The sequence below is a fragment of the Pseudophryne corroboree genome, chromosome 4 (genome assembly GCF_028390025.1).
Source record: "Pseudophryne corroboree isolate aPseCor3 chromosome 4, aPseCor3.hap2, whole genome shotgun sequence".
In the NCBI taxonomy this organism is placed as follows: domain Eukaryota; kingdom Metazoa; phylum Chordata; class Amphibia; order Anura; family Myobatrachidae; genus Pseudophryne; species Pseudophryne corroboree.
The window spans coordinates 592,867,378-592,892,539 of record NC_086447.1 but is presented as its reverse complement, the minus strand read 5'-3'; the positions used below and the strand labels follow the sequence as shown (position 1 = coordinate 592,892,539).

At 46.4% G+C, this 25,162-nt stretch overlaps 1 protein-coding gene across 3 annotated transcripts in view; it reads left to right on the top strand.

Moving 5' to 3' along the window:
- C4H6orf118 (chromosome 4 C6orf118 homolog) overlaps nucleotides 1–25,162 on the top strand; it is a 116,287-nt gene that overhangs the window by 67,562 nt on the left and 23,563 nt on the right. For all 3 annotated transcript variants that reach the window (XM_063917545.1, XM_063917543.1, XM_063917544.1), the window contains exon 7: nucleotides 8,310–8,506. In XM_063917545.1, the coding sequence (XP_063773615.1) occupies nucleotides 8,310–8,506 (197 nt within the window). The remainder of the gene's footprint in view (nucleotides 1–8,309; nucleotides 8,507–25,162) is intronic.

The window sequence follows — 25,162 nt, the reverse complement described above, 5'->3', positions numbered from 1 at the left end:
CAAAGTTCGCACTGCGACTGCGCCAAGTAACTTTACTATGAAGAAAGTATTTTTACTCACGGCTTTTTCTTCGCTCCGGCGATCGTAATGTGATTGACAGGAAATGGGTGTTACTGGGCGGAAACACGGCGTTTCAGGGGCGTGTGGCTGAAAACGCTACCGTTTCCGGAAAAAACGCAGGAGTGGCCGGAGAAACGGTGGGAGTGCCTGGGCGAACGCTGGGTGTGTTTGTGACGTCAACCAGGAACGACAAGCACTGAACTGATCGCACAGGCAGAGTAAGTCTGGAGCTACTCTGAAACTGCTAAGTAGTTAGTAATCGCAATATTGCGAATACATCGGTCGCAATTTTAAGAAGCTAAGATTCACTCCCAGTAGGCGGCGGCTTAGCGTGTGTAACTCTGCTAAATTCGCCTTGCGACCGATCAACTCGGAATGAGGGCCTATATCTAACTCTCTACTCATTTAATGCAACCTATATGCAAATGTGATGCACCATGGCCCTCATTTCGAGTTGTTCGCTCTGTAATTTTCTTCGCATCGCAGCGATTTTCCGCTAATTGCGCATGCGCAATGTTCGCACTGCGCCAAGTAAATTTGCTAAGAAGTTTGGTATTTTACTCACGGCATTACAAGGTTTTTTCTTCGTTCTGGTGATCGTAGTGTGATTGACAGGAAGTGGGTGTTTCTGGGCGGAAACTGGCCGTTTTATGGGAGTGTGTGAAAAAACGCTACCGTTTCTGGGAAAAACGCGGGAGTGGCTGGAGAAACGGGGGAGTGTCTGGGCGAACGCTGGGTGTGTTTGTGACGTCAAACCAGGAACGACAAGCACTAAACTGATCGCACTGGAAGAGTAAGTCTCGAGCTACTCAGAAACTGCACAGATAAATATTTTTGCAATATTGCGAATCTTTCGTTCGCAATTTTGCTAAGCTAAGATTCACTCCCAGTAGGCAGAGGCTTAGCGTGTGCAATGCTGCTAAAAGCAGCTTGTGAGCGAACAACTCGGAATGAGGGCCCATATGTCTAACATTACACACCAGAGCTCATAATCCAAAATATAAACTAATCCGCAAAATCCATATTGCAAAGAACACCAAACTGAATAGAGTCAAATTTACTGGGATAAGACCAAAGTTTTATAAAAAATTAGACAGGCCCAAATGATCATTTAGGCCCCTACGCACAAGAGTACTCAGCCTATGTATCCATTTACTCTCACACTGTAGCAACCGCAATGCACAGTCACCTCCACTTATGGAAGGGGGAACATGATCGATCATCCTATATTGAACTGTAGACAAAGGATGAGGGGTCTGGCAAAAATGCCTAGCAACAGGCTGGTCACTTTTACCACTCTGCAGAGCCGCCCTAATAGCTGATCTGTGGGCTGTCATACGCTTCTTAAAGGTGCGTTCTGTCTTGCCTATGTATGACAGCCCACAGGAACACACAATCTGATACACTACGAATCTGGAGTTGCACATCAGCCTATGTCTAATAATATGTTGTTGGCTGGATAAAGGATGAAAAAAACGTATCTCCTGATATCATAAAACTACATGTGGTACAAGTGCATTTGAGGCATCCTTTCTTACTGGTTAAAAAGTTGATATATGGTTCACTTTTATCAAGAGTGATATTTGTTTTAACCAGGTGATCTCTCAAACTGCGTCTTCTTCTGTAACTAGATAAAAATTGAGTATGACCCATTTTTAGTTCGTTATCACTCTGAATCATGTATAGGGACCACTGCTTTGAAGTCAGATATCTCCGGTTCCCCAGGGCCGAGTTTCAAAAATCTGGTACCCCTGGAAAGAGGGGAGCCTCAGCTATCAGTCTAGAGCCCTTATGCACCTGGGGCCCTTGGGCTAGAGCCCATTTACCCCATATGAATAGACGGCCCTGACTCTGAGGCCATGTCCACACCGCCTACAGCTCAGTACCCTATTTGGACAAGATGGCCCCCATCCCTGCTGGGTACTAAGCAGGGTCTCCTTGGGATCCCTATGATCCCTGGGGCCTGGTACAGGTTTCTTTTGACCCCCCCCTGTCGCTGGCCCTGGGTAGAATATAAAGTAAGGACAGATCCTCCTGATACTTCTTGACAATCACACATTTACTGCAAGTTATACTGTACATTTGGTGCTGTAATTTGGTAATATTCAGCAATAAAATGTGCATAAGAGTAATACTGTATGTTAAATGTGACTGTGAGGCTTCCCAGCTATTATTTCACACTCATATAGTTGATACATACACGATCGAGTCACATTATTATGACCACCAGCTAATAGCCAAATTAACCACCGTGTGCAGCACGAACAGCAGCTAGGTGGGCTGGGAGTGACTCAATAAGGTTCTGGTAGGTTTGCACAGGTATATGGAGCAGCATTGCTGCAGTGCATCCTACAGCTGCTGCAGGGTGCGTGGTGGAGGATCCATAAAGCAAACACAACGATCAAGATGGTCCCACAGATGCTCAATTGGGTTCTAGTCCAGGGACTTAGGGGCCAAAGAAGTACTTGGAAGTCTTGGTCGTGCTCATCCAACCACTGTTGGATTTGCTGTATGATCCCATCCACCCCAGGGAAGACAATCAACATGTATGGTGTACGTGATCTACAAGGATGGATTTATAACCAAATCGATCGAGAGTACCTTCCACATGGATGAGTGGAACCAGAGAATGCCACTAAACATTCCCCGGACCATAATGCTGCCACCATGAACTTGTGTTCTTCCAGCAATGGTTGCAGAGTGTTTGATCTCCGATGTTTCTTGTATGACATGCCAACGTCTAATCGTTCGATAAAGCAGAAAAAGTGACTCATCAAAGAATGCAACCCTTTGGCAATCAGCAGAGGTCCAATTCTTATACAGCTGTGCAAATTGAAGCTTTCTCCTCCAATGCACCTTCGTTAGCATAGGTGCAGTGACCAGCTGTTTGCTTCAAAACCCCATACACAGCAGGGATCACTGAACTATCATTTTAAACACATGTCTGGTAGCTCCCAGATTTATTTTCATGGTGAGATGCTCCACTGTAAAGTGTCGGTCGGCCCTCATGCACCTTCATAGCCGACGTTCACTTCTCACATCAATGGCACATGGTGCTCCGCAGTTTCCACATCAGTTATTCACACTTTCACCACAGAAGCACACTAACAGTTCACAAACTGCGCTGTTTCAGAAATACTGCCACCTTTGGCCCATAAGCCGATAATCATCCCTTTTTGAACTCGGATAAGTTGCCCCTTTTACCCATGACAGCAATGAGTGATATGTGTGCAAACAGCCTATCGCACTCCTTATATATACGCCAAGCAAGCATGCACATGACATGTGACGCAGTGGCGTGCGGTGAGGTCAGTGGCTGGTGAGGCACTGGCTGGTGTGTGTACAAAATGTGAAGGGTTCGCCGTGGGTGCGGCGCTATTAAGTTAATGGAATTTCTGGACAACAAAAAAGCCATGGTGGCTATCACATGCCCTGAAACTCAGGGGCTGGCAACTTTTAGCTTGGGGGGAGGGGCAAACACAAGCATGTGGCCCCTGCTTTTCTACCAGTAAACTGCAACGGAAAAATGTGTGCAACAAAACGTTTACAACAATGGTTTATCTAATGTGGGTGTGGTTTAAGAAAACATTTAAATATATTTAAAAAATCCTTTGTCAAAAAGCTATAAACATAAACCTACTAGCATAATAGTGACCTCTATATAATAAATATATTTAAAATCTAACTCCAAATCCACGATATACAGATGGAGCCTTCTTAATCTCACCCTGCTTAGTCGCAGGTGGGCACTCCCAGCGTGACTAGGCTATCCGTCCACCTAGTCACGCCAGGAGTGCACGAGCTGCTTCCCATTCAGAGCATCTCTGTCGGGGAGCGGACAGAGACACTCTACATTAAAGTGAATGGGGAGCGTCTCTGTCTGGGCGCACGCACCCGTCCAGACGGAGACGCTCACAGTGACTAGCTGCGCCCAGGCGGGCACGCCTAGTCACATAAAGAGCCAAGATAAAGAAGGCTTCATCTGTAGGGACAATGGGGGTGATTCAATTTAGCGCAATAGACAATTTCTGCTCGCACCCCTCCTGAGTTGGCAGAAGGAATCCAACTAAACTAGTGCCGTGATGCTGTTTTCTGCCTTAGCACGTGTGCAAACATCTGGCATTTAAGTATGAGAATTCTGGTTTCTGTGACTAAATACACGGCTTAAGGTGCGTTAGCTGGCATCGTCCGACTAAGGGCCTAATTCAGACTTGATCGCAACAGCACTATCTTTCTCTAATAAGCAAAACCATGTGCACTGCAGGTGGGGCAGATGTAACATGTGCAGAGAGAGCTAGATTTGGGTGGGTTATATTGTTTCTGTGCAGGGTAAATGCTGACTGCTTTATTTTTACACTGCAATTTAGATTTCAGTTTGAACACCCTTCCCCAAATCTAACTCTCTCTGCACAGGTGTGGTATGCGTGACCGGCGGTCAGCATACAGACGCCGGTATTCCAGCAGCGGAATGCCGGCGTGCATGGGCAGGGCGGCGAGTGCAACAAGCCCACGCTGCGGGATCAGTGGTGGGATCTACTTGCACTCTATGGGTGTCGTGGACAATAGTCCCTGTTGGTTGGCATGCCGACCGTTGGGATTGTGAGGAGCGGGACGCAGGGGGAGTTATTGTGACTGGGGAGAGAGGGTGAAAGGGAGAGAGTGAGAGAGACAGAGAAAGAGAGAGAAAGGCAGGGGCTCCTAATCTCAGCAAGCAGCCTACTACATCCTATGTAACAATTAATAAGGCACAATTGCATCCTGGCACTGTAACTGGATGCCCGGGTTAAAAATGACATACATGCATACAAAAATGTAGATAGGCACTCAAAAGCCAGGTGAAAAAATTGATCTTTTATTACAGAACATAAGGAAAAGTGCACACGTGCATATTGAGTCGACGTTTCGGTCCCTACAGGACCATCATCAGGACCAGCAGCAGCTGGTCCTGATGATGGTCCTATAGGGACCGAAACGTCCCTATAGGACCATCCCCGGGCTCTGAGTACTCGCCTTTCCCTTGGTCATGCAGGCAGCGGCTTCAGAGTTCGGCTGCGGTAGTGACATAGGGGGTCATTCCCAGTTGATCGCAGCCAGCAACTTTTTGCTGCTGCTGCGATCATCTAGTCCACGCCTATGGGGGAGTGTATTTTAGCTTAGCAGGGCTGCGATCGCTAGTGCAGCCCTGCTAAGCTAAAAAAAAATTCAAGCAGAAGTAGACTAGCCCTATACCTACTTACCCTGTGCGACGATCTCTGCGATGCTGGAGCCGGCTTTGACGTCAGACATCCGCCCTCCATTCTCCTGGACACGCCTGCGTTTACAAATCCACTCCTCGAAAACGGCTGGAAACGCTGTGGTGACGCCCAGGTCCGACTTCTTCCTGTCCATCTTCTTTGCGGTCCGCTCTGCGACCGCTTCCTTCTCAAGACGCGACGTAACCTGGCGATCCCTGTTGCCGTGCAACGTCGCGCACTGCGGCCGCCACGCATGTGCATTCCACACCCGTTTGCACCGCAGCGATAAACTGCTGCGTGCGAATGGGTCGGAATGACCCCCATAGGCTCCTCTCGCCAAGTTGCTGTCAGGAGGGGTCTGCCCGGCGTGGTCCATCTGTGGAGCTGTCAGGAGGGAGCTGGCCGCTGCGGTGTGTCTGTGGGGCTACCCAGCATGGTACATCTGCGCAGCTGTCGGGGGGGGGTGCCCGGCACGGCCTGTCTGTGGGGCTGCATGGCTCGATATATCTGTGGGGGACTGTCAGGGGGACTGTCAGGGGGGCTGCCCAGCGCGGTTTGTCTCTGGAGCTGGCAGGAGGGGATACCCGCCGCAGTCCGTCACTGATGGTGGGAGGAGTGGTGTGCCAAGCATAGCCCATGGTTGGCAATCACTCACAGCAGGACAGTCATGGTGCAGCATTATTGGGTGCAGGGGCTCTGAGAAGACTGGTCGGGGGCACCGTAGCAGCCGCACCCCCTTTACCTGTTTTAGCTACCCCTATGCTGTACGGGCGAGTCAGGCACCAGGGGCTGATGGTCAGTGAGCCCCTCGGCAGCGCGCATGCCGCTTGTGGCTGCTGAACGGTGCAGGAGCGGAGGAGAGGAGAGGGAAAAGACTCTCCTCCTCCTGCCGCTATTAGCCCCTTCAACGTGGCGGGCACTGAAGCTGGCTTCTTCAATCAAGCCAGGTACTGCTGTGTTTTTTTTTTTTTTTTAAGAGTCTCAGAAATTACCAGGGGGGCACAGGGCCGCGTCCTTCACCGCCCCCGGATCCGCCGCGTATTTGACTCGGACATTCTCCCTCCCTGTACGGCACTGACAGTGACTGGATACAGCCACTGTCAGTGCTGAATCTGCTGCCCAATCACATCTGCCTTCAGTGTCAGGGGCGTGCTTTCATATGGGCTGAAAGCACGTCCCTGCGCTGAGGCACTCACACTGGTGCCGCTTACACTGATTTTTCTAATGGGCTTTTACAGCCCTCTGCTTGGCCCCGCCCCCTGTCCTCCCCCTGCTTCCAGACATTTATACTTGTCAGCGAGAGGCACCGTTCGTAGTGCCTCCTAAATAGATTTAAACAAGATTTAAACTGAAAAATTATTACAGTAAGATAAAGAAGATTGTTTTAATGTTATAATTAATGACAGGGGAGGCACTGCCTCCCCTGCCTCCCCTGACTGCACGTCCCTGATGTGACGTGCCTTATGGGCTACGCGCTGCTGATGTCAAATGTAGTATGTGGTCATAATAATGTGACTCGACCATGTACATGTTCATTTGCAAGGTGCAAAAAAAGTAATTTGTGCTGATTTTGGCACCTTGTCTACATCATATTTCCGCAGCTGAGTGTTCTACTGCTTTTGCATCTGAATCTCTCTTTCTCCAGCATAGTATTAGAAGCCTCAGCATGATAGCACCTCTTGATATCTTTAGTAATAGGATGTGCAGTCCGGGTACCACCTTTTTCCACTATATTTGTGTATATATTGTACACTGGAAGGCAAGGCTTCCTTCCTCTGGTATTGGCTGTCCTCCCATTCACCCTCAGGTGTTTTAATTAGCTGGGTTCCTGCATTTCAGATCACACATTGATAAGGCCCTATTTAGAGGTATGTCCTGCATAAATTTATAGAATGTGATAGTATTAGGGATGTTAGGGACCCATGTGATGAAGTCACCTGGCCGCGGTACATGGGCCCGCATATTTGCGCAAATGTGTGCTAAGAACTTCAATTATACTCCATGTTAATTGTGAGGGTTTATTTAAATTATTTTTACTATCAGTGTTCTCAGTGGTAAGAGTGTGCATCTGCATCTCTCTTCCTCCAGCATAGTATCAGAAAACCTAAAAGATGATTATGAAAACATTCATAGAGCACAAGATCAGGCACCTATAAATACATCTTGCTAATTTCACAGAGTATCATAAATTAAAGGTGTAAAACTATACATAATAACTGTGGATAGCATTGAGTCTCTGGATGCACCAAACCTTATACTTTAAAAGCCCAGGGATGGATTTCCTATATCTGGCCTGCAAGGCATTTTTATGTTAATCTTGTTCTATTATTTCTGCTAGTGATGTGTATATACTGGGGTGATTCTCCGTGATGCACGGGACAGCTACACAAATTCAAATGACATGCCTCTCTAAATTGCCAAGATTTTAGTGGGTCTTAAGTTATAGAGTAATGCATTACTACTAAGCAATTAAGTTTTCATATAACAGCAATTTATTAAAAGACCAGTTTAGAAGGAAAAAAAAAATAAAAGCGTATGATGCACGGGACTTTATGTTCACTTTCTGGAGAATTACCCACTAGATGTATGCAACGCCTGTTTGTTTCTTTCTATGTGGCAGGATGTATTGCTGACCAAGTTGGCCAGAGGTACGGGTTGCCGACTAAACTTTAAAGCACCAATCATTTACAAGGCATGGTTTTGCCCTGGAGAGTGTGCATATTTTGGTTCCTGACTTTTTCTTCTATTGAGTACCATATAAAAATGACTAAGACTAATCTATCTTTGGAAAACAGATGTTTTTTTCCAACTTGCATAAAAGTATTCACAGTGCTATATATCATATAGACTGCTTAAAAGTGTAGTAATTCAGGGAGTACCATTCTTTAATAAGGAAAATATCTGTATACCCCTTACAGTCAAAAATTCATGAGTATTGTAGTAGATAAAAGTAATGTTTAAGATGTTGTTTTTTCTTCTGAATAAATAGTTAACTAGCTTTTCTGCTATTGTCAGAGCTTCTGTTACATTCACCAGAAAAAGAACCATCCAAAGATTCCTATTGTATAAATGAGAAAGATGTATTTGTGTTGAAGAGGAGAGAAGTGTTGGCAACATCGTTGGAAGTGAGTGCTCTAGAGCAAGAAATAAGGAACAACATGACCCATGCACTAAATGCTGAAACAACAGAGCAATATATCAAAGACGTAAAGGTAATTTTAATTTACAATGCACAAATACAGTATAATTACACCATAGGCGTGCGCAGCACATTTTATTAGGGGGTGCACCGTCGGAGGGGTGTGTCTAGCACCATTATTTGACGGTCAACGCAATATAAAATATCCACCCATGTACCAATCCTAATAAAGCAGATGCATTGTCAGATGTTGTGGTGTGCACCAAACAAACACCCCTGATGGCACTCACTGCAATTACACTGCTCCTCCTCAGCCTGGTCTGGCTCCCCCGCTCTTTCCCCTGCAAAGGGCAGCAGCTTACTTACAAGTCAGCCACTCACTAACACAGAAAGTCGCAGACTAGTACTGCTGCTGCTGGAAAACAGAGTGACGTGTCAATGCTGCTGCCGACCGACCGCCTGCCAGTATTGAATTTGTCTTCCTAAGGGGAACGCTGGTTGCATGACAACATCATCAGTGGCTGGCGTTGTCATAGCATAGAAGGAGAGAGGTGGGCATGTGGCGGGTGTGGGACGGGTGGGCGTGCGAGCAGCATGACGTAATCACGTCACATCACACTGTTTTTGTACATGGAGGTGGAGCCGGGAGTTTGAAAGCCAGTGTTAGTGGCACCCTTGATTAACCCAGGTGTCCGGTCAGTAATACAGTTCTGACAGGGTGCAGTGCAGATGGGACAGTAATCAGCCTGCTCGGCAATCGCTGCATCAGGCATGTGAGATCGGGGTGCCGGACATTAGGGGGTGCCTGTGCGCACCAGGCACCCCCCCTGCGCACACCTATGAATTACACTACTCAACAGCCATTTTGCATCTGACATGATATATATATCAGTGTCCATGTAGTTTTGTGCATAGAATCCAAATATACCAGACCTTTGATTTCAAGTAAGGTTTTTGAGATATTTTGAAAAAATTACATTTGAAAAAGAAAGTACTAAATCACAATAAGTGCTCAGCAAAACTCCCTTCTGCCTACGCTCATTTTCCTCCATGTGTTGGAAGCCATTTTTCTTACTGGCTACTGTCCTGGCCCCTGTACCCGCCAGCCCGGCCGGTGTGCAAAAGAGGAAGTAAGCAGGAAGCTCCCTGAGTTGTACCATGACCATCTGTAACTGGGGGTATTTTCACAGTGGTGGAACATGAGAATGATGAGCCCAGGTGCAACAATATGCATTGGTTCCCCCTCCCATATTATAAATAGGGAAAGCATGTCACCCAGAAAATGGTGTTTTGTCTCACTGAGAAGGGGTGTCGCCACACAATAGTAATCCCAATTCACATTACACAACACAGTAGAGAGCCATGGCCCTCATTCCGAGTTGATCGGTCGCAAGGCGAATTTAGCAGAGTTACACACGCTAAGCCGCCGCCTACTGGGAGTGAATCTTAGCTTCTTAAAATTGCGACCGATGTATTCGCAATATTGCGATTACTAACTACTTAGCAGTTTCTGAGTAGCTCCAGACTTACTCTGCCTGTGCGATCATTTCAGTGCTTGTCGTTCCTGGTTGACGTCACAAACACACCCAGCGTTCGCCCAGGCACTCCCACCGTTTCTCCGGCCACTCCTGCGTTTTTTCCGGAAACGGTAGCGTTTTCAGCCACACGCCCCTGAAACGCCGTGTTTCCGCCCAGTAACACCCATTTCCTGTCAATCACATTACGATCGCCGGAGCGAAGAAAAAGCCGTGAGTAAAATTACTTTCTTCATAGTAAAGTTACTTGGCGCAGTCGCAGTGCGAACATTGCGCATGCGTACTAAGCGGATTTTCACTGCGATGCGATGAAAAATACCGAGCGAACAACTCGGAATGAGGGCCCATATACATGTTACACCACACAGTAGAGAGCCTCATATGATTAACGTGGCTTTGTCTTTGCCTGGGCATGCCCATTGCAGCGTCTGGGCCGCACGCACTTCCGTGAAGTGCATGCGACCCATTTTCTACAATGGGAGCATCTCTGTGCACTCCCGTAGTGGGGCTAGGCTTCGGATCGCCTAGTCCTGCTGGGAGTACACGTTTGCGATGGAGCCGCACTAAATGAGCTAGATGAGCGCAGCTCCATCTGTACACATTACGCCACACAGTAGAGAGCCTTATACAGTACATGTTACACCACACAGTAGAGAGCCTTATACATGTTACGCCACACAATAGAGATCCATATACACGGTATGCCCCACAGTAGAGAGCCTTATACATGGTACGCTACACAGTAGAGAGCTTTATACACGTTACGCCACACAGTAGAGAGCCCTATACATGTTATGCCACACAGTAGAGATCCTTGTACATGGTACGCCATATAGTAGAGATCCTTGTACACAGTACGCCATACAGTAGAGCCTTTTACATGTTACGTCACACAGTAGAGAGCCTTTTACACAATACGCCATACAGTTGCGAGCCCTGTACAAGTTACGTCACACAGTAGAGAGCATTGTACACGTTATGTCACACAGTAGAGCTATATACACATTACGCCACACAGAAGAGAGCCTTATACACATTACGCCACACAGCAGAGATCCTTGTACATGTTATGTCACACAGTATAGAGAGCCTTATACACATTACACCACACAGTAGAGATCCTTGTACACGGTATGCAATACAGTAGAGATCCTTGTACACTGTACGTCACACAGTAGAGAGCCTTATACACATTACGCCACACAGTAGAGAGCCTTATACACATTACGCCACACAGTAGAGAGCCTTATACACCTTACGCCACGCAGTAGAGATCCATGTACACGGTTTGCCATACAGTAGAGAGCCTTGTACACGTTATGTCACACAGAAGAGAGCCTTATACATGTTACACCACACAGTAGAGATCCTTGTACATGGTTTTCCATACAGTAAATAGCCTTGTACATGTTACGTCACACAGTAGAGAGCCTTATACATGTTACACCACACAGTAGAGCTCCTTATACACATTACGCTGGTGTCTACCTGATGTGCACACCAACATTTACTACCAGGAATGTGAGCTAGATAGATACAGATGTAGCCAACCTCATCTTTGCCGCGATGCATGGGCATGGCCATATGCATCGCAACAAGCTTCAGTGAACGCCGTGCTGTGGCTATTCACAGCCAACATTCGCTCCATAGCACTCTATGGCGTGCCTGCGTATGCACACTTCATAGACATGGGCACACTAGCCGTGAAAGTGGCTACATTAGTAGATATGGATATATACTATATAGACACACATAGTAAAACACGCACACAGCAAAATACATACACACACACACACACACACACACACACACACACACACACACACATAGAAATAACACACACAGCTAAACACACATAGCAAAACACATATATACACAAAAACACACACACATACACCCCTCCATAGCAAAACACATAAACACACACCCATAGCAAAACACACACATGCACACACGCATTTGGAATCTGCCTCTTCCTCCCAGGAGGAAGGGGAAACAGATCCTGCTTGGGAGGGGGATTCCCACTCCAGTGGATCTTCTAATTGAAACAGTCCATCAGACTTTTCAATATCAGGATTTCACTGTTTCTGAGACCAGTTCAACCTCTTTCTTCAAGTGCAAGAAGAAACAGATCTTTGTGTTCGCAGCCTTCTCACATTTTGGGGAGGTGTTGACAGAAGCATGGCTGAAGCCTGACTCGAAGTTGCAGGTTCTGAGGAAGTTTAATGATCTTTATACTTTTACTGAGGATGACACGAAGCCTTGAAAGATCCCACCCCAGGTCGATGCTCCTATTACTAGGCTAGCAAGAGCAAATGTTATCCCTATGGTTCAGTATGTTACTCTAAAAGATCCATCAAATAGAAAGAGTGAATCTATTCCTAAATCTATTTTCACGTTCTCTTACTGTAGGTCTCCCTGCAGCCTATTCTGGCTAGTGCCTGGGTGATTAAGGCTGTTGAGTCCTGGATAGCTCAAGTAGTCTCAGGGTTCCAGTCAGAGGATCCATCTGAGGCTATTTTTTCAGCCAACCAGTCTCAGCCCCCAAAACCAAATCTCCCAGGTTTCATTTCTTTCAGTCACAGGGTAGCGGAAACTTTTAGGCCTTCAGATGTATACCAAGAGTTTCCTGTCAAGAGGCATTTAGAAAATGGGGCATCATCCTGCTGTCAAATCACCAGAAACGCATTCTGCGTGACACTTTGGGGGCTCCGGTCCACATTCAGGTGGTGGGGGCCCATTTACTCAGCTTTGGGAGGTCTGGATTCAATTCAGCCCAGATCTTTGGTTGAGCGGAATTGTACCCAGGGGTTACATTCTGGACCTGGAGGGTCCAGTCCCATGCCATTTGTCTCATCTTCCTTAGGATCAGTGCAGAAGAAGGGCCATCATACATGCAGTCTCTTCTCTTTCAGACTCTGAGGTAATTGTTCCGGTTCCTGTAGACCAACACAGTCTGGGTTTTTATTCCAATCTTTTCCTGGTGGGCAAACCAGATGGGTCCTTTTGTCTGATTCTCAATCTCAAGTGGGTAAACCCTTACCGTCACCTGGAAAAGTTCAAGATACAGTCTGTGTGATCCATGGAAGAAGGAGAAGATTTGGCTTCCACAGACATCCACCATTATCTACTGAGATTTACTGTGGGTTGCTAGCAATTTCAGTTCCAAGCCCTGCCTTTTGGTCTGTCATTAGCACCCAGATTCTTTACAAAGGTCATGGCCCACATGATCTCCCTGCTCAGATGGTTGGGTATCAGTGTTATGCCTTGTCTGGATGATCTGTTGTTCAAGGCCCCATCAGTGACCCTATTGCAGCAACATCTTCAACTGACTTTGGATATGCTCCAGACTTTTGGATGGATTGTGAACGTTCCCAAATCTAACCTAAGTCCTTGTCAAAGGATAGTGTTTTGGGGTCTTCTTTTCAACACTCAGTGTCAGAGAGTATTCCTCCAGCAGGAGAAGGTTCAGGATCTACAGTCTAGTGTTAAAACTCTCTTGCTATTGTCACCAGTCTTGATTCTCAAGGCAATGCAGCTGCTGGGAAAGATGGTGGTGACCTTTGAGGCAGTCCCATTTGCCAGTTTCCATGCCAGGCCTTTTCAAAACCAACTGCTCCATCGAAAACAGATGCTTGACTGTACAGACAGATGTTCAGCCTGTCACTACAGACTCGTCAGTCTCTACTATGGTGGCTCTACAGTCCAAATTTTACCAGATGTTCCATGCTGTAAGTTTGGAATTGGTTGATTGTCACCATGGATGCCAGCTTAACAGACTGGGGTGCGGTGGTTCAGAACATGCATTTGCAGTGGCCGAGGTCTGCTCAGGAATCCACTCTTCCTATCAACATTCTGAAGAGCTTTGGATTCTGCCAATCACCACAGTTCACATTTCAGGTGTGGACATGTGGGATTTCCCAAACCATCATAAAGTTCATCCAGGAGAATAGAAGTTACACCAGGGTTTTTTTTTGTGGAGCACTTATCCAGGTGGGGATCACCATACATCAACATTATAACTTGGGTGTGATACAGAAGATCTACAATGTCCATATGTGTGTTGACCATTACCATGTCGACCATTTGAACCTGTCGACCTTTTGTCAGTGTCGAACTAATGCATGTTGATCTTTTGTCAGTGTCGACCTAAAGCATGTCAACCATATGGGGTCAACCTAATGATTGCTGACCTAGACATTGTCAGTCTAAACATTGGCTTCACGTCTGAACAAACACGTCCTCATAACAGCAACTGTACTTGGATGTTCCATCTGGTGTATCTCTTTCCGCCCCTTGCAATGCTTCCTCTGGCCAATCAGCCAATTCAATGGAAAGCTTGGCCGGTCATTCTCATAGCTCCATACTGGCTGCATTGTCAATGATTCACCATTCTTCAGGACACATCGGCTGATAATCTGCTTCACCTATCTCTAAGGCCAGATCTTCTTCATCAAGGTTCTTCACCCCAATTTTTTTTTATGGGACAACAGAGACACTAAACACAACTATATCACAAAAAAGTGGCCAGAGAGAGAAACCTATGTTGCTCGAAAGAAAAAACATCAAGTACACTCCTTTGGTCGAGGTGCATAAAATAATTTTACCTCTGCTTTACATTAAGTTGGGCCTAATGAAGAATTCTGAGAAAATCAGGCTTTCAGTTATATGATGGAAACGTTTCTGAAGTTAAGGGAAGCAAAGCTAAAAGTCATATTAATTTTCCCTAAAATAAAGAAACTGCTTTTGGATTAAATATTCAATCCTAAATAGATGGAAACTGGGTCTGCTGCTTTGTCCTCCTTCAAGCCTGCTGTGTGTGGATTCTTAGGGAACGGAAAGGAAGCCAACTCTGTGTCCATCGAGGATTAACTATTGGACAGCTACAAGAATATGGGTTATAGAATGTCACTTAAATTTCACTAGCTAGACATTTCCCTGACAACCTGGGTAGTGTAAGCATATATGAGATGCTACCCAATGGTTTAAGTCCTAACCCAATGGTGGATAAACCGTACCCCCCCATATTGTAGGTGTGCCGAGCCCAGGGCCGGATTAAGGCTGTGGGGGGTCCGGGGCACTTCAGACAATGGGGCCCCTAATAAAGAGGCAGGCAGATGAAATATATATATATATATATATATATATATATATATATATCTGTGCAATGGGCGGCACTCACTGACTTATCTCAGAAAGAACCAGAGACTCCTGGATTTACTACAACATTTCAGTCTTTAATAAACCTTTCTGAGATAAGTCTGTGAGTGCCGCCCATTGCATAGATATAGCACCCTCACAGGACGAGGGCACCGGGCAGGTTTAAAATATTCTTTATGGAATCGGGAGTGCCGAGCGCAGATATATATATATATATATATATACATACACACATAAAACAAATAACAAGTGGCGCTAGACAACCAGAATGTAAAAGAACATTTATTTTCTAAAATGCATATAAGAATTACAACAACCTCCCGGGAGTAATAACAATCTTAAAACATCACAATAGTATGAGTTTGCACTTGATATGCCTCTATTTTTTAATTATAATTAAAGCATCAATAGTGAATAATCCTATTAGCATGTAATTAATTATAAGTAACACCTGGAAGGTAAAAAAACGTTGTGGGTTCTGTATGTGCACAATGATGATACTAATTAGTAGAACAAAAGTCACTCACGACTGTATTCTTTTTAAAGAATTGCAAAAATCATAGGTTCATGACAATAAGCGGCTAGTGCAGAAGAAAACATGTATTTAGATATCTGTACACACAGTTACCACTGGGCAGGAGCTTCTTCGGTCTCTGCTCCCTGGTGTTGTCCCGTTGTTTGAATGGAGACACTCACCAGAGCCTCAGCGGATTATATATACACACATACACACATACACACATACACACATACACACATATATAGGACTGCTGACCTGTGCACATGTCCTTATTGGGAGTCTGATCACTGATCTTTGTGATTCCATTACAATACACCAATGAGAGTTTTTGCTCAACAGAGAGAAAATGTGTTATTAATTTAGGGCATTTTTTTATGCCATTGCTTTCAACTCGCTTGGATACACCTGCAGTATTTCTTTAAAGTGATATAGATCTTATACAGCAGACCAATCTAAAGAACTAAAGTCTTTACACTCACTTGGAAGCCTAGATTGTTTTTACCCCTGATGAAGTCACTAAGACGAAACGCGTAGGGTTCACCAATCAACATTCAACATGTCTATGTGTATCTGACCTCCATCCAGAGCTCACACCTTTGCTGAGGTGAGGGTGGTAGTTATTTCATCTCTATACCTAGACGCCTGTATGGATTATTGGTGTCTATAAAAGAATTAATTCAAGAACTATTCATTTTTAAAAATATGTATGTCTGATATTTTTTTATTTGGGTGATTTTGGTGAGAGGGTTTGTTGCAGGGGTTGCTGCTTTTGACCCTTTGAACAACCAATTTTTGATGGTCTGAATATCGATTGGCCTATTGAGGCAACATCAAACTGAATCTACAGTTTTGTATATACTAGCGCACAGAGATTTTGTTGTTATATATATATATATATATATATATATATACACATTCATATATATATATATATATATATATTTGACCAAGAGCCTAAAATTTACATTTATACCATCAGAGAGAATAAAATAATACAGTCAGCCTTACTTGCTCAGGCTGCTGTGAGTCATGACAGAGACACAGGAGAGCAAGCACTGATGTCTTCACGGTGCTGCCAGGAAATGGGACCCGCCTTCCTCACTGTGCAGCCTGCGCGCCCAGCCAATAACTGAGCGACAGGCTGCTATTTCAAACACTTTTGGACAGCTGAGCCATCGCTCAGCTGTCCTGTCCTGTCTTGTATGCAGCGCTGGCGGCTACGAGTTTGCCTACCAGTGCTGCGGGGATCCGGGAGCGCTGCAGATCAGATCAGTAAAGATCTGATCTGTGGCAGATGGCAGGGGGCCCTTTTAGAAAGGGGGCCTGGGGTACTTACCCCCAGGACCCCCCTTAATCCAGCTCTGGCCGAGCCCAGGGTCGGATGGCACAGACTTCCTGAACCCGGCAGAGGAGTTCCGACAGCCAGTATAGTATGCTATAGCATACGCAGATGGCCGAGGTCTGCAGCCATCGTGATGATCCAATGCTACATCATTGGACACACAACTTGGATTGCAGATGCTGGCAGGAGGTGTCTATCCTACAGATGCCTACTGCTGCATTGGCATATTAGTTGTACGGTATTCCCTGAGGTTGTGCAATACCGTACATATCAGAATCAGGCCCTCAATTTGCACAATGGTATGAGGGATGAAAAAAAAAATCATTTTACTTCTGTTTCACATTAAGTTGGGCCTAATGAAAAATTTTGGGAAAGCTAGGCTTTCAGATATATGATGGAAAAGTTTCTAAAGTGAAGATAAGCAAAGCTAAGCTAAAAGAAGGCATTTATGTTTTTTCCCCAAAACAAAGAAACTGCCTACGGGTGAAATATTTAATGCTAAATTGATGTAAACTGAGTCTGCTGATTGGCCCTACATCAAGCCTGCTGTGTGTGGATTCTTAGGTGAACAGAAAAGAGGCCAACTCTGTGTCCATCGTGAATGAATTATTGGACATTTAGAAGAATATGGATTGTAGAATGTCATTACAATTCACTACTGTATCTAGACATTTTCCCTGACAACCTGGGTAGTGTAAACGTATATGAGACTTACTAACCCAATGGTGGAGGAACTATGTCCCCCGATTTTGTAGATGTGCCAAGCCCAGTGTCTGATGTCATAGACCTCCTGAAACAAGCAGAGGTATTCAGACGGCCAGTTTGAATATGCTAGAGCATACGCAGATGGTAGAAGGAAAATCCAATAACCTACCTCCCAACATTCATCATGGTGACCCAATGCTGCATCATTGGACACAAAACTCGGATTGCAGGTGCTGGCAGGAGGTGTCTTTCCTACAGGCACTCTGGCTTCCCTGAGGCTGTGCAATACCGTACATATCAGAATCAGGCCCTTAATTTGCACAATGGCTTGAGGAATGGAAAAAAAAAATCCTTAAGGTGGCATTCAGTGTTCATAGTTTTGCCCCATGGCTGAGGGGTTGTTTTAGAATTTCACAATACCAAAAGCTTCTAGAAGGAAAAAGAAGATTCTACTTTATTACTGGCATGATATTTTAATAACCATGACAATGGTGTGTGTCTGTAGAAGCTGATGTTTTGACACCTTTCTGGTACATATCTTTGTTTACATGAGATCAGTTGGGAGCTTGGCATGGCTAGGTATTTTACAGTGCATCCAGAAAGTATTCATAGCACTTCCCTTTTTCCACATTTTGCTATGTTACAGCCTTATTCCAAAATGCAATAAATTATTTTTTTTCCCTCAACATTCTACATACAATACCCCATAATGACAATGTGAAAAAAGTTTTTTGGAGATTTTTGCAAATTTATTAAAAATAAACTAAGAAATCACATGTACATAAGTATTTAAAGCCATTGCTCAATACTTTGTTGATGCACTTTGGCAGCAATTACAACCTCAAGTCTTTTTGAATATGATGCTACAAGCTTGGCACACATATTTGGCCAATTTCGCTCATTCCTCTTTGCAGCACCTCTCAAGCTCCATCAGGTTGGATGGGAAGCGTCGGTGCACAGCCATTTTCAGATCTCTCCAGAGATGTTCAATCGGATTCAGGTCTGGGCTCTGGCTGAGCCAATCAAGGACATTCACAGAGCTGTCCTGAAGCCACTCCTTTGATATCTTGGATGTGTGCTTAGGGTCGTTGTCCTGCTGAAAGATGAACCGCCACCCTAGTCTGAGGTCTAGAGCGCTCTGGATCAGGTTTGCATCCAGGATGTCTCTGTACATTGCTGCATTCATCTTTTCCTCTATCCTGACTAGTCTCCTAGTTCCTGCCACTGAAAAACATCTCTACAGCATGATGCTGCCACCATGCTTCACTGTAGGGATGGTATTGGCCTGGGGAGGAGCGGTGCCTGGTTTCTTCCAAACATGACGCCTGGCATTCACCTCAAAGAGTTCAATCTTTGTCTCATCAGACCAGAGAATTTTGTTTCTCCTGGTCTGAGAGTCCTTCATGTGCATTTTGGCAAACTCCAGGCGGGCTGCCATGTGCTTTTTTCTAAGGAGTGGCTTCCGTCTGACCACTCTACCATACAGGCTTGATTGGTGGATTGCTGCAGAGATAGTTGTACCTCTGGAAGGTTCTCCTCTCTCCACAGAGGAATGCTGTAGCTCTGACAGAGTGACCATCGGGTTCTTGGTCACCTCCCTGTCTAGTGCCCTTTTCCCCCGATTGCTCAGTTTAGATGGCCGGCCAGCTCTAGGAAGAGTCCTGGTGGTTCCGAACTTCTTCCATTTATGGATTATGGAGGCCACTGTGCTCATTGGGACCTTTAAAGCAGCAGATATTTCCTTCCCCAGATTTGTGCCTCAAGACAATCCTGTCTCAGAAGTCTACAGACAATTCCTTTGACTTCATGCTTGGTTTGTGCTGAGACATGCACTGTCAAGTGTGGGACCTTATATAGACAGGTGTGTGCCTTTCCAAATCATGTACAATCAACTGAATTTACCACAGGCTGTAGGAACATCTCAAGGATGATCAGTGGAAACAGGATGCACCTGAGCTCAATTTTGAGCTTCATGGCAAAGGCTTTGAATACTTATGTACATGTGATTTCTTAGTTTTTTATTTTTAATAACTTTTTTCACGTTGTCATTATGGGGTATTGTGTGTAGAATGTTGAGGGGAAAAAATTAATTTATTCCATTTTGGAATAAGGCTGTAACATGTGAAAAAAGTGAATCGCTATGCAGTGCCGTTTCTAGCGGCGGGCGAGCCGTGCAACCGCACGGGGCGCCCGCCGCGGCACTTTGTGACTCCTTATCTCCTCTCCTCGCTCTTCCCGAGCGCTCCTGCTTGGGGGGGCGGAGTTTCACGGAATGACGCGTTTGCGTCGTGACGTCACGACGCAAACGCGTCATTCCGTGAAGCCCCGCCCCCCAAGCAGGAGCGCTCGGGGAGAGGGAGGAGAGGAGATAAGCCTGGAAGGAGGAGGCGGCCGGCGCGAGGGACGTGAGTCGGCGGGACCCGAAGAGCGGGAAGATGTAAGTATTATCTCTATCTCTCTCTCTCTCCCCCTTCCTTCCCCCCCCACTTGACACCTGCCTGCCGCACTGTGTAAAATGGGGATACCTGCCTGCCGCACTGTGTAAAATGGGGATACCTGCCTGCCGCACTGTGTAAAATGGGGACACCTGCCTGCCGCACTGTGTAAAATGGGGACACCTGCCTGCCGCACTGTGTAAAATGGGGACACCTGCCTGCCGCACTGTGTAAAATGGGGACACCTGCCTGCCGCACTGTGTAAAATGGGGACACCTGCCTGCCGCACTGTGTAAAATGGGGATACCTGCCTGCCGCACTGTGTAAAATGGGGATACCTGCCTGCCGCACTATGTAAAATGGGGACACCTGCCTGCCGCACTGTGTAAAATGGGGGCACCTGCCTGCCGCCCTGTGTAAAATGGGGGCACCTGCCTGCGTACTGTGTAAAATGGGGATATCTGCCTGCCGTACTGTGTAAAATGGGGATACCTGCCTGCCGTACTGTGTAAAATGGGGATACCTGCCTCCTGCACTGTGTAAAATGGGGATATCTGCCTGCCGTACTGTGTAAAATGGGGTCACGTGCCTGCCGCACTTTGTAAAATGGGGGCACCTGCCTGCGTACTGTGTAAAATGGGGATATCTGCCTGCCGTACTGTGTAAAATGGGGATACCTGCCTGCCGCACTGTGTAAAATGGGGGCACCTGCCTGCGTACTGTGTAAAATGGGGATATCTGCCTACCGTACTGTGTAAAATGGGGATACCTGCCTGCCGCACTGTGTAAAATGGGGACACCTGCCTGCCGCACTTTGTAAAATGGGGACACCTGCCTGCCGCGCTGTGTAAAATGGGGACACCTGCCTGCCGCGCTGTGTAATATGTGGACACTTGCCTGCTGTAATGTGTAAGAAGGGGACTTTTTTTATTTTTATTTCCCCCCCCTGTGGTGGGTGTGATGATATCAGATGAGGCCACGCCCACTTTAATGAGACCACGCCCATTTTAATCAGGCCACACACCCTTGTCGGGAGCGCGCGCGCATGCTTTTTCTTTTTATGGCTGTATGGGGGGGCACGCAATTTTTTTTTTATAGCAATGGGGGGGGGGGGGGGCACATTTTGAAATCTCGCACTGGGAGCCAAATTGTCTAGAAACTGCCCTGTCGCTATGAATACTTTCCAGATGCACTGTGTGAAAGTATACAGTAGTATTGGTATCACTGCACTGTCCAGCAGGAAGTACTGCAAATTATAGCAACCTCTCTCCTTTTGTGATTCAATGGCATTTATGAATGAAAGACATTGTGGATGGGACGTATCCTGCATCGCATATTTCATGGCATATATCCCACCACTTATTGCATGCATAGCCGCATTAATTAATGTATGTTTGAAAAAATGCAATGGACAGCTCTTCCGATAAAAGGTGTTCTTTGCGTTGTGAGGACTCCTTTGAAACTGTGTTAAGAAGCCCATAGGCTTTTTATAGGTAACACCATCTATAGATGATATTACCTATCAGGAACAAGCTCTGGAAAGTTTCACTTTCTATCTAGAGCATGATATATGCAGGCACACCGCAGTCCCACAGCATTCTACGGGGGCTGCAGGGCCCGCAGACTACTTTTATGCATGCAAACCTCCAAATATGTCAGTTTTCAAAGGTTTGACCACATTTTTGAGGTTCATGCATCCTGACCTGCATCTCAATATTGAACATGGTAACAGAGCAAAACTGTCTGTCTCATAATATTGACAGGTTTAACTGTATATTCTTGGGCCAATTCAATCCTGAACAATGTGTGTCTATATCGCTGGCAGTTACAATAGTATATCATAGCTCGAGAGTTCCCATGCCAATTTGATGGCATATTATATACATCGCTTATAATTTCATTAATCCCTCTTACTTCCATGTACTTTTGTGTGAAATTTTGACACTTAAATAACTCAAAAGTGAAAAATATGCAGAAACCTAATGCAAAAAACATACACTGTTTCCAAGAAGGAATATCCAATAACCTACCACCCAACGTTCATGATTAAAGACTCAGGACTTCTGCAAGTGGCAAAGCCATGCGCACTTGAAGAGGGGGCGTGGCCTCAGCAAAAGGGGTCACAAGCCATGCCTCCCATTTTCAATACTGAGGGGGCATGTCCAACACTCTGTGAGCAGCTGGCATGCCCCCAGTCCCTCTGTCTCCCATGAATGTCTATTCACCACTGCTCTGCTAAGAGAAGTGAGTGACAGGGAGCATCCCAACTGCCCCCCCCCCCCCCCCACCGTGGGACACTGTGGCACGCAGGTAGGACAGTGGGACAGTGTTAAAAAAATGGGTCTTTCCCTCAAAAATCGAGACAATTGGGAGGTATGCAGTAACCAATTAAAAAAATCCAAAAGAGATACATATTCAAACAGGGTTGTACATAATAGCAAATAGTATGGTAACAATTAGGGAGGCAAATCCCGGTATCAGGATCTGTGAGATCCTGGCAGTTTGGTCTAAGACGCTGGGATTTGAATCTTGGGGTTTCCGGGATTTCTGGGATTATGGTGGGCAGCACTTGGCTCAGACACTGCAACAGCAAGCTGTGCGGTTGCGTATAAGATTATAGAGGTCACGCTGCGCAGCCCCACACCATCCCATCCCTTCAACAGCCATGCCTGCCTGTTTCAAATGAGGTCTGCTTAGCGGCTGTGTGGTGACAAGTGATGGACTAGTGACGGTGAGTAACACTGTCTCTGTTACATTGAGCTGCGCCTGTGGCCAGAATGGGCCTGTCACTGCTCTGTCCTCTGGTTGGGAAGTGACTGTTACGTTCCTGATGCTCGGAACTGGAGAGATGTAGTGATGCAAGTTTAGAGCACCATAACATGACGCTGAACTAAGGAGAGGTACGGGAATAGCCCCTAGCACCCTACCTCCGTTGTCTTACCCATGTGGTCGACTCACGCCTGAACGACTATGGTTTCTTGGGCCCACGGCAGCCGCGTTTGAAGGGCGGATTAGGTCTGCCCAACTCCGATGCCCCCAGGTCTTAGAGAGAGACAAAGCGTGAACCGAGACAGGGTAATAACAAGGGGACCTCTAACTAAAACAAACAGAAGCTAGGGGCTACTAACAACCCTAAAACTAAAGGTATGTGCGGCACGCCGCCAAGGAAAAAGGACAACAAAAGATACCACTGTCCGTTCCCCCACACGGCACCGCCGAGTTCCGGGGAGGACAGTGAAAAGCGGAAACCTCCGCAAAAACCTCCAACACAAAAGTAATACAAAGTTAAAGCGGCCTAGGCCGCAACTCGCGTCAGAAGCCGCTACTCACGAAACCGGGAGAGAACCCCAAATAACGAGAACCCTCGGATGACTGCAACAGGTTCGTTTTGGACAGGAAGGACTCCCAGGACCGGCTTCAGAACTCCAGGACTCGGGAGCACAGGGAGCAGGATCGACCAGATACAGCTAAATCAGGAACAGACGTTACCAGGCAGGAACAGCATGCAGGAAGCTATCACCGGCATCTGTGTGAGGCACTGAGGAGGCATATAACCGGGAACCCTCCAATGGCAGTGCAGAGCCTGATTGATGAATGTCGTGCAGCTGCCTTGCTGCACGGGCAGGGGAGAACAGATGTGAGTACTCTCATGGCAACGGGGAACGCGGTCCGCCTGTGGTGTCCCCGTTGCCATGGACCCGGCGGTCCTGGGCGCACGGCATCCTAGCGTTGCCAAGGACCCGGCGGCTATCGCGCGCACGGCGTCCCGGCATTGCTAGGCGCCGTGCGGGAGCATACAGAGCGAGAGGCGCGGCGGCCGTGACCGCTGCTCGGTCAGAGCGCGGACAAAAACCGCCGCGCCTAACAGTACCACCCCCCCTTGAGGAGGGGTTAAAGAACCCCTAGAGCCGGGTTTCTGAGGAAACTCCTGAAAGAATATCTTCTTAACTTTAGGAGCATGTAAATCCTTATCCAACACCCAAGACCTTTCTTCAGGGCCATAACCTTTCCAGTGGACCAAAAAATAAAGCCGGCCACGAGAAAGCTTAGAATCTAAAACCTTCTCCACCAGGAACTCTTGTTGACCCTGAACATCCACCGGAAGTCTACCCTGGGAAATCTTCCGGGGGAACCTCCTGGAAACAATATATTTCTTCAAAAGAGAGCAGTGGAAAGTGTTGCCAACTTTAAGTGATTTAGGCAACCGCAGCCGAAAAGCCACTGGATTGACTTTCTTGACAATAAGAAACGGTCCAATAAATTTGGGTCTCAATCTAGCCGAGGTTTGTCGGAGCTTGATGTTACGGGTTGACAACCACACCTTATCTCCCACCTTAAGAGTGCACGGGCGTCGGAACCTATCCGAAAGAAAATTCTCACGGAAGGCAGCCTTCTTCAGGGCAAGGTGCACCTTTTTCCAAATTATTCTGAGGCGGGAAGTTAAGGTCAACGAAGAGCCTGGAAAATGAGGATAAAAGGAATTGGCTCTAGGATGAAAGCCCAGGACCGAAAAGAAAGGAGACTCCTTGGTGGAAGAATGGCAAGAGTTATTATAGGCAAACTTGGCCAAAGGAAGAAATTCAGACCAATCATTCTGAAGTTTGGTCGAATACAGCCGTAAATACTGCTTTAATGACTGATTAACATGTTCAGTTTGTCCGTTAGACTGTGGATGGTATCCAGATGTTAAAGAGAGCTTCATATTTAATGAGGCACAAAAACGTTTCCAGAAACGGGCAATAAATTGTGGTCCCCGGTCAGAGACAATATCCATGGGTAAACCATGGAGCCTGAAGACATGGCGGAGAAACAAAACTGCCAAAACTTGAGCGGAGGGTAATCGGGGAAGAGCAATGAAGTGGGCCATCTTACTAAAACGGTCTACCACCACCCAAATGACCCGGAATCCAGATGAAAGAGGAAGGTCCACCACAAAATCCATGGAAATGTGTGACCATGGCCTAAGAGGGATGGCTAAAGGCATGAGTTGCCCGACTGGCAACGATCGGGATATCTTGTGCTGAGCGCAGAC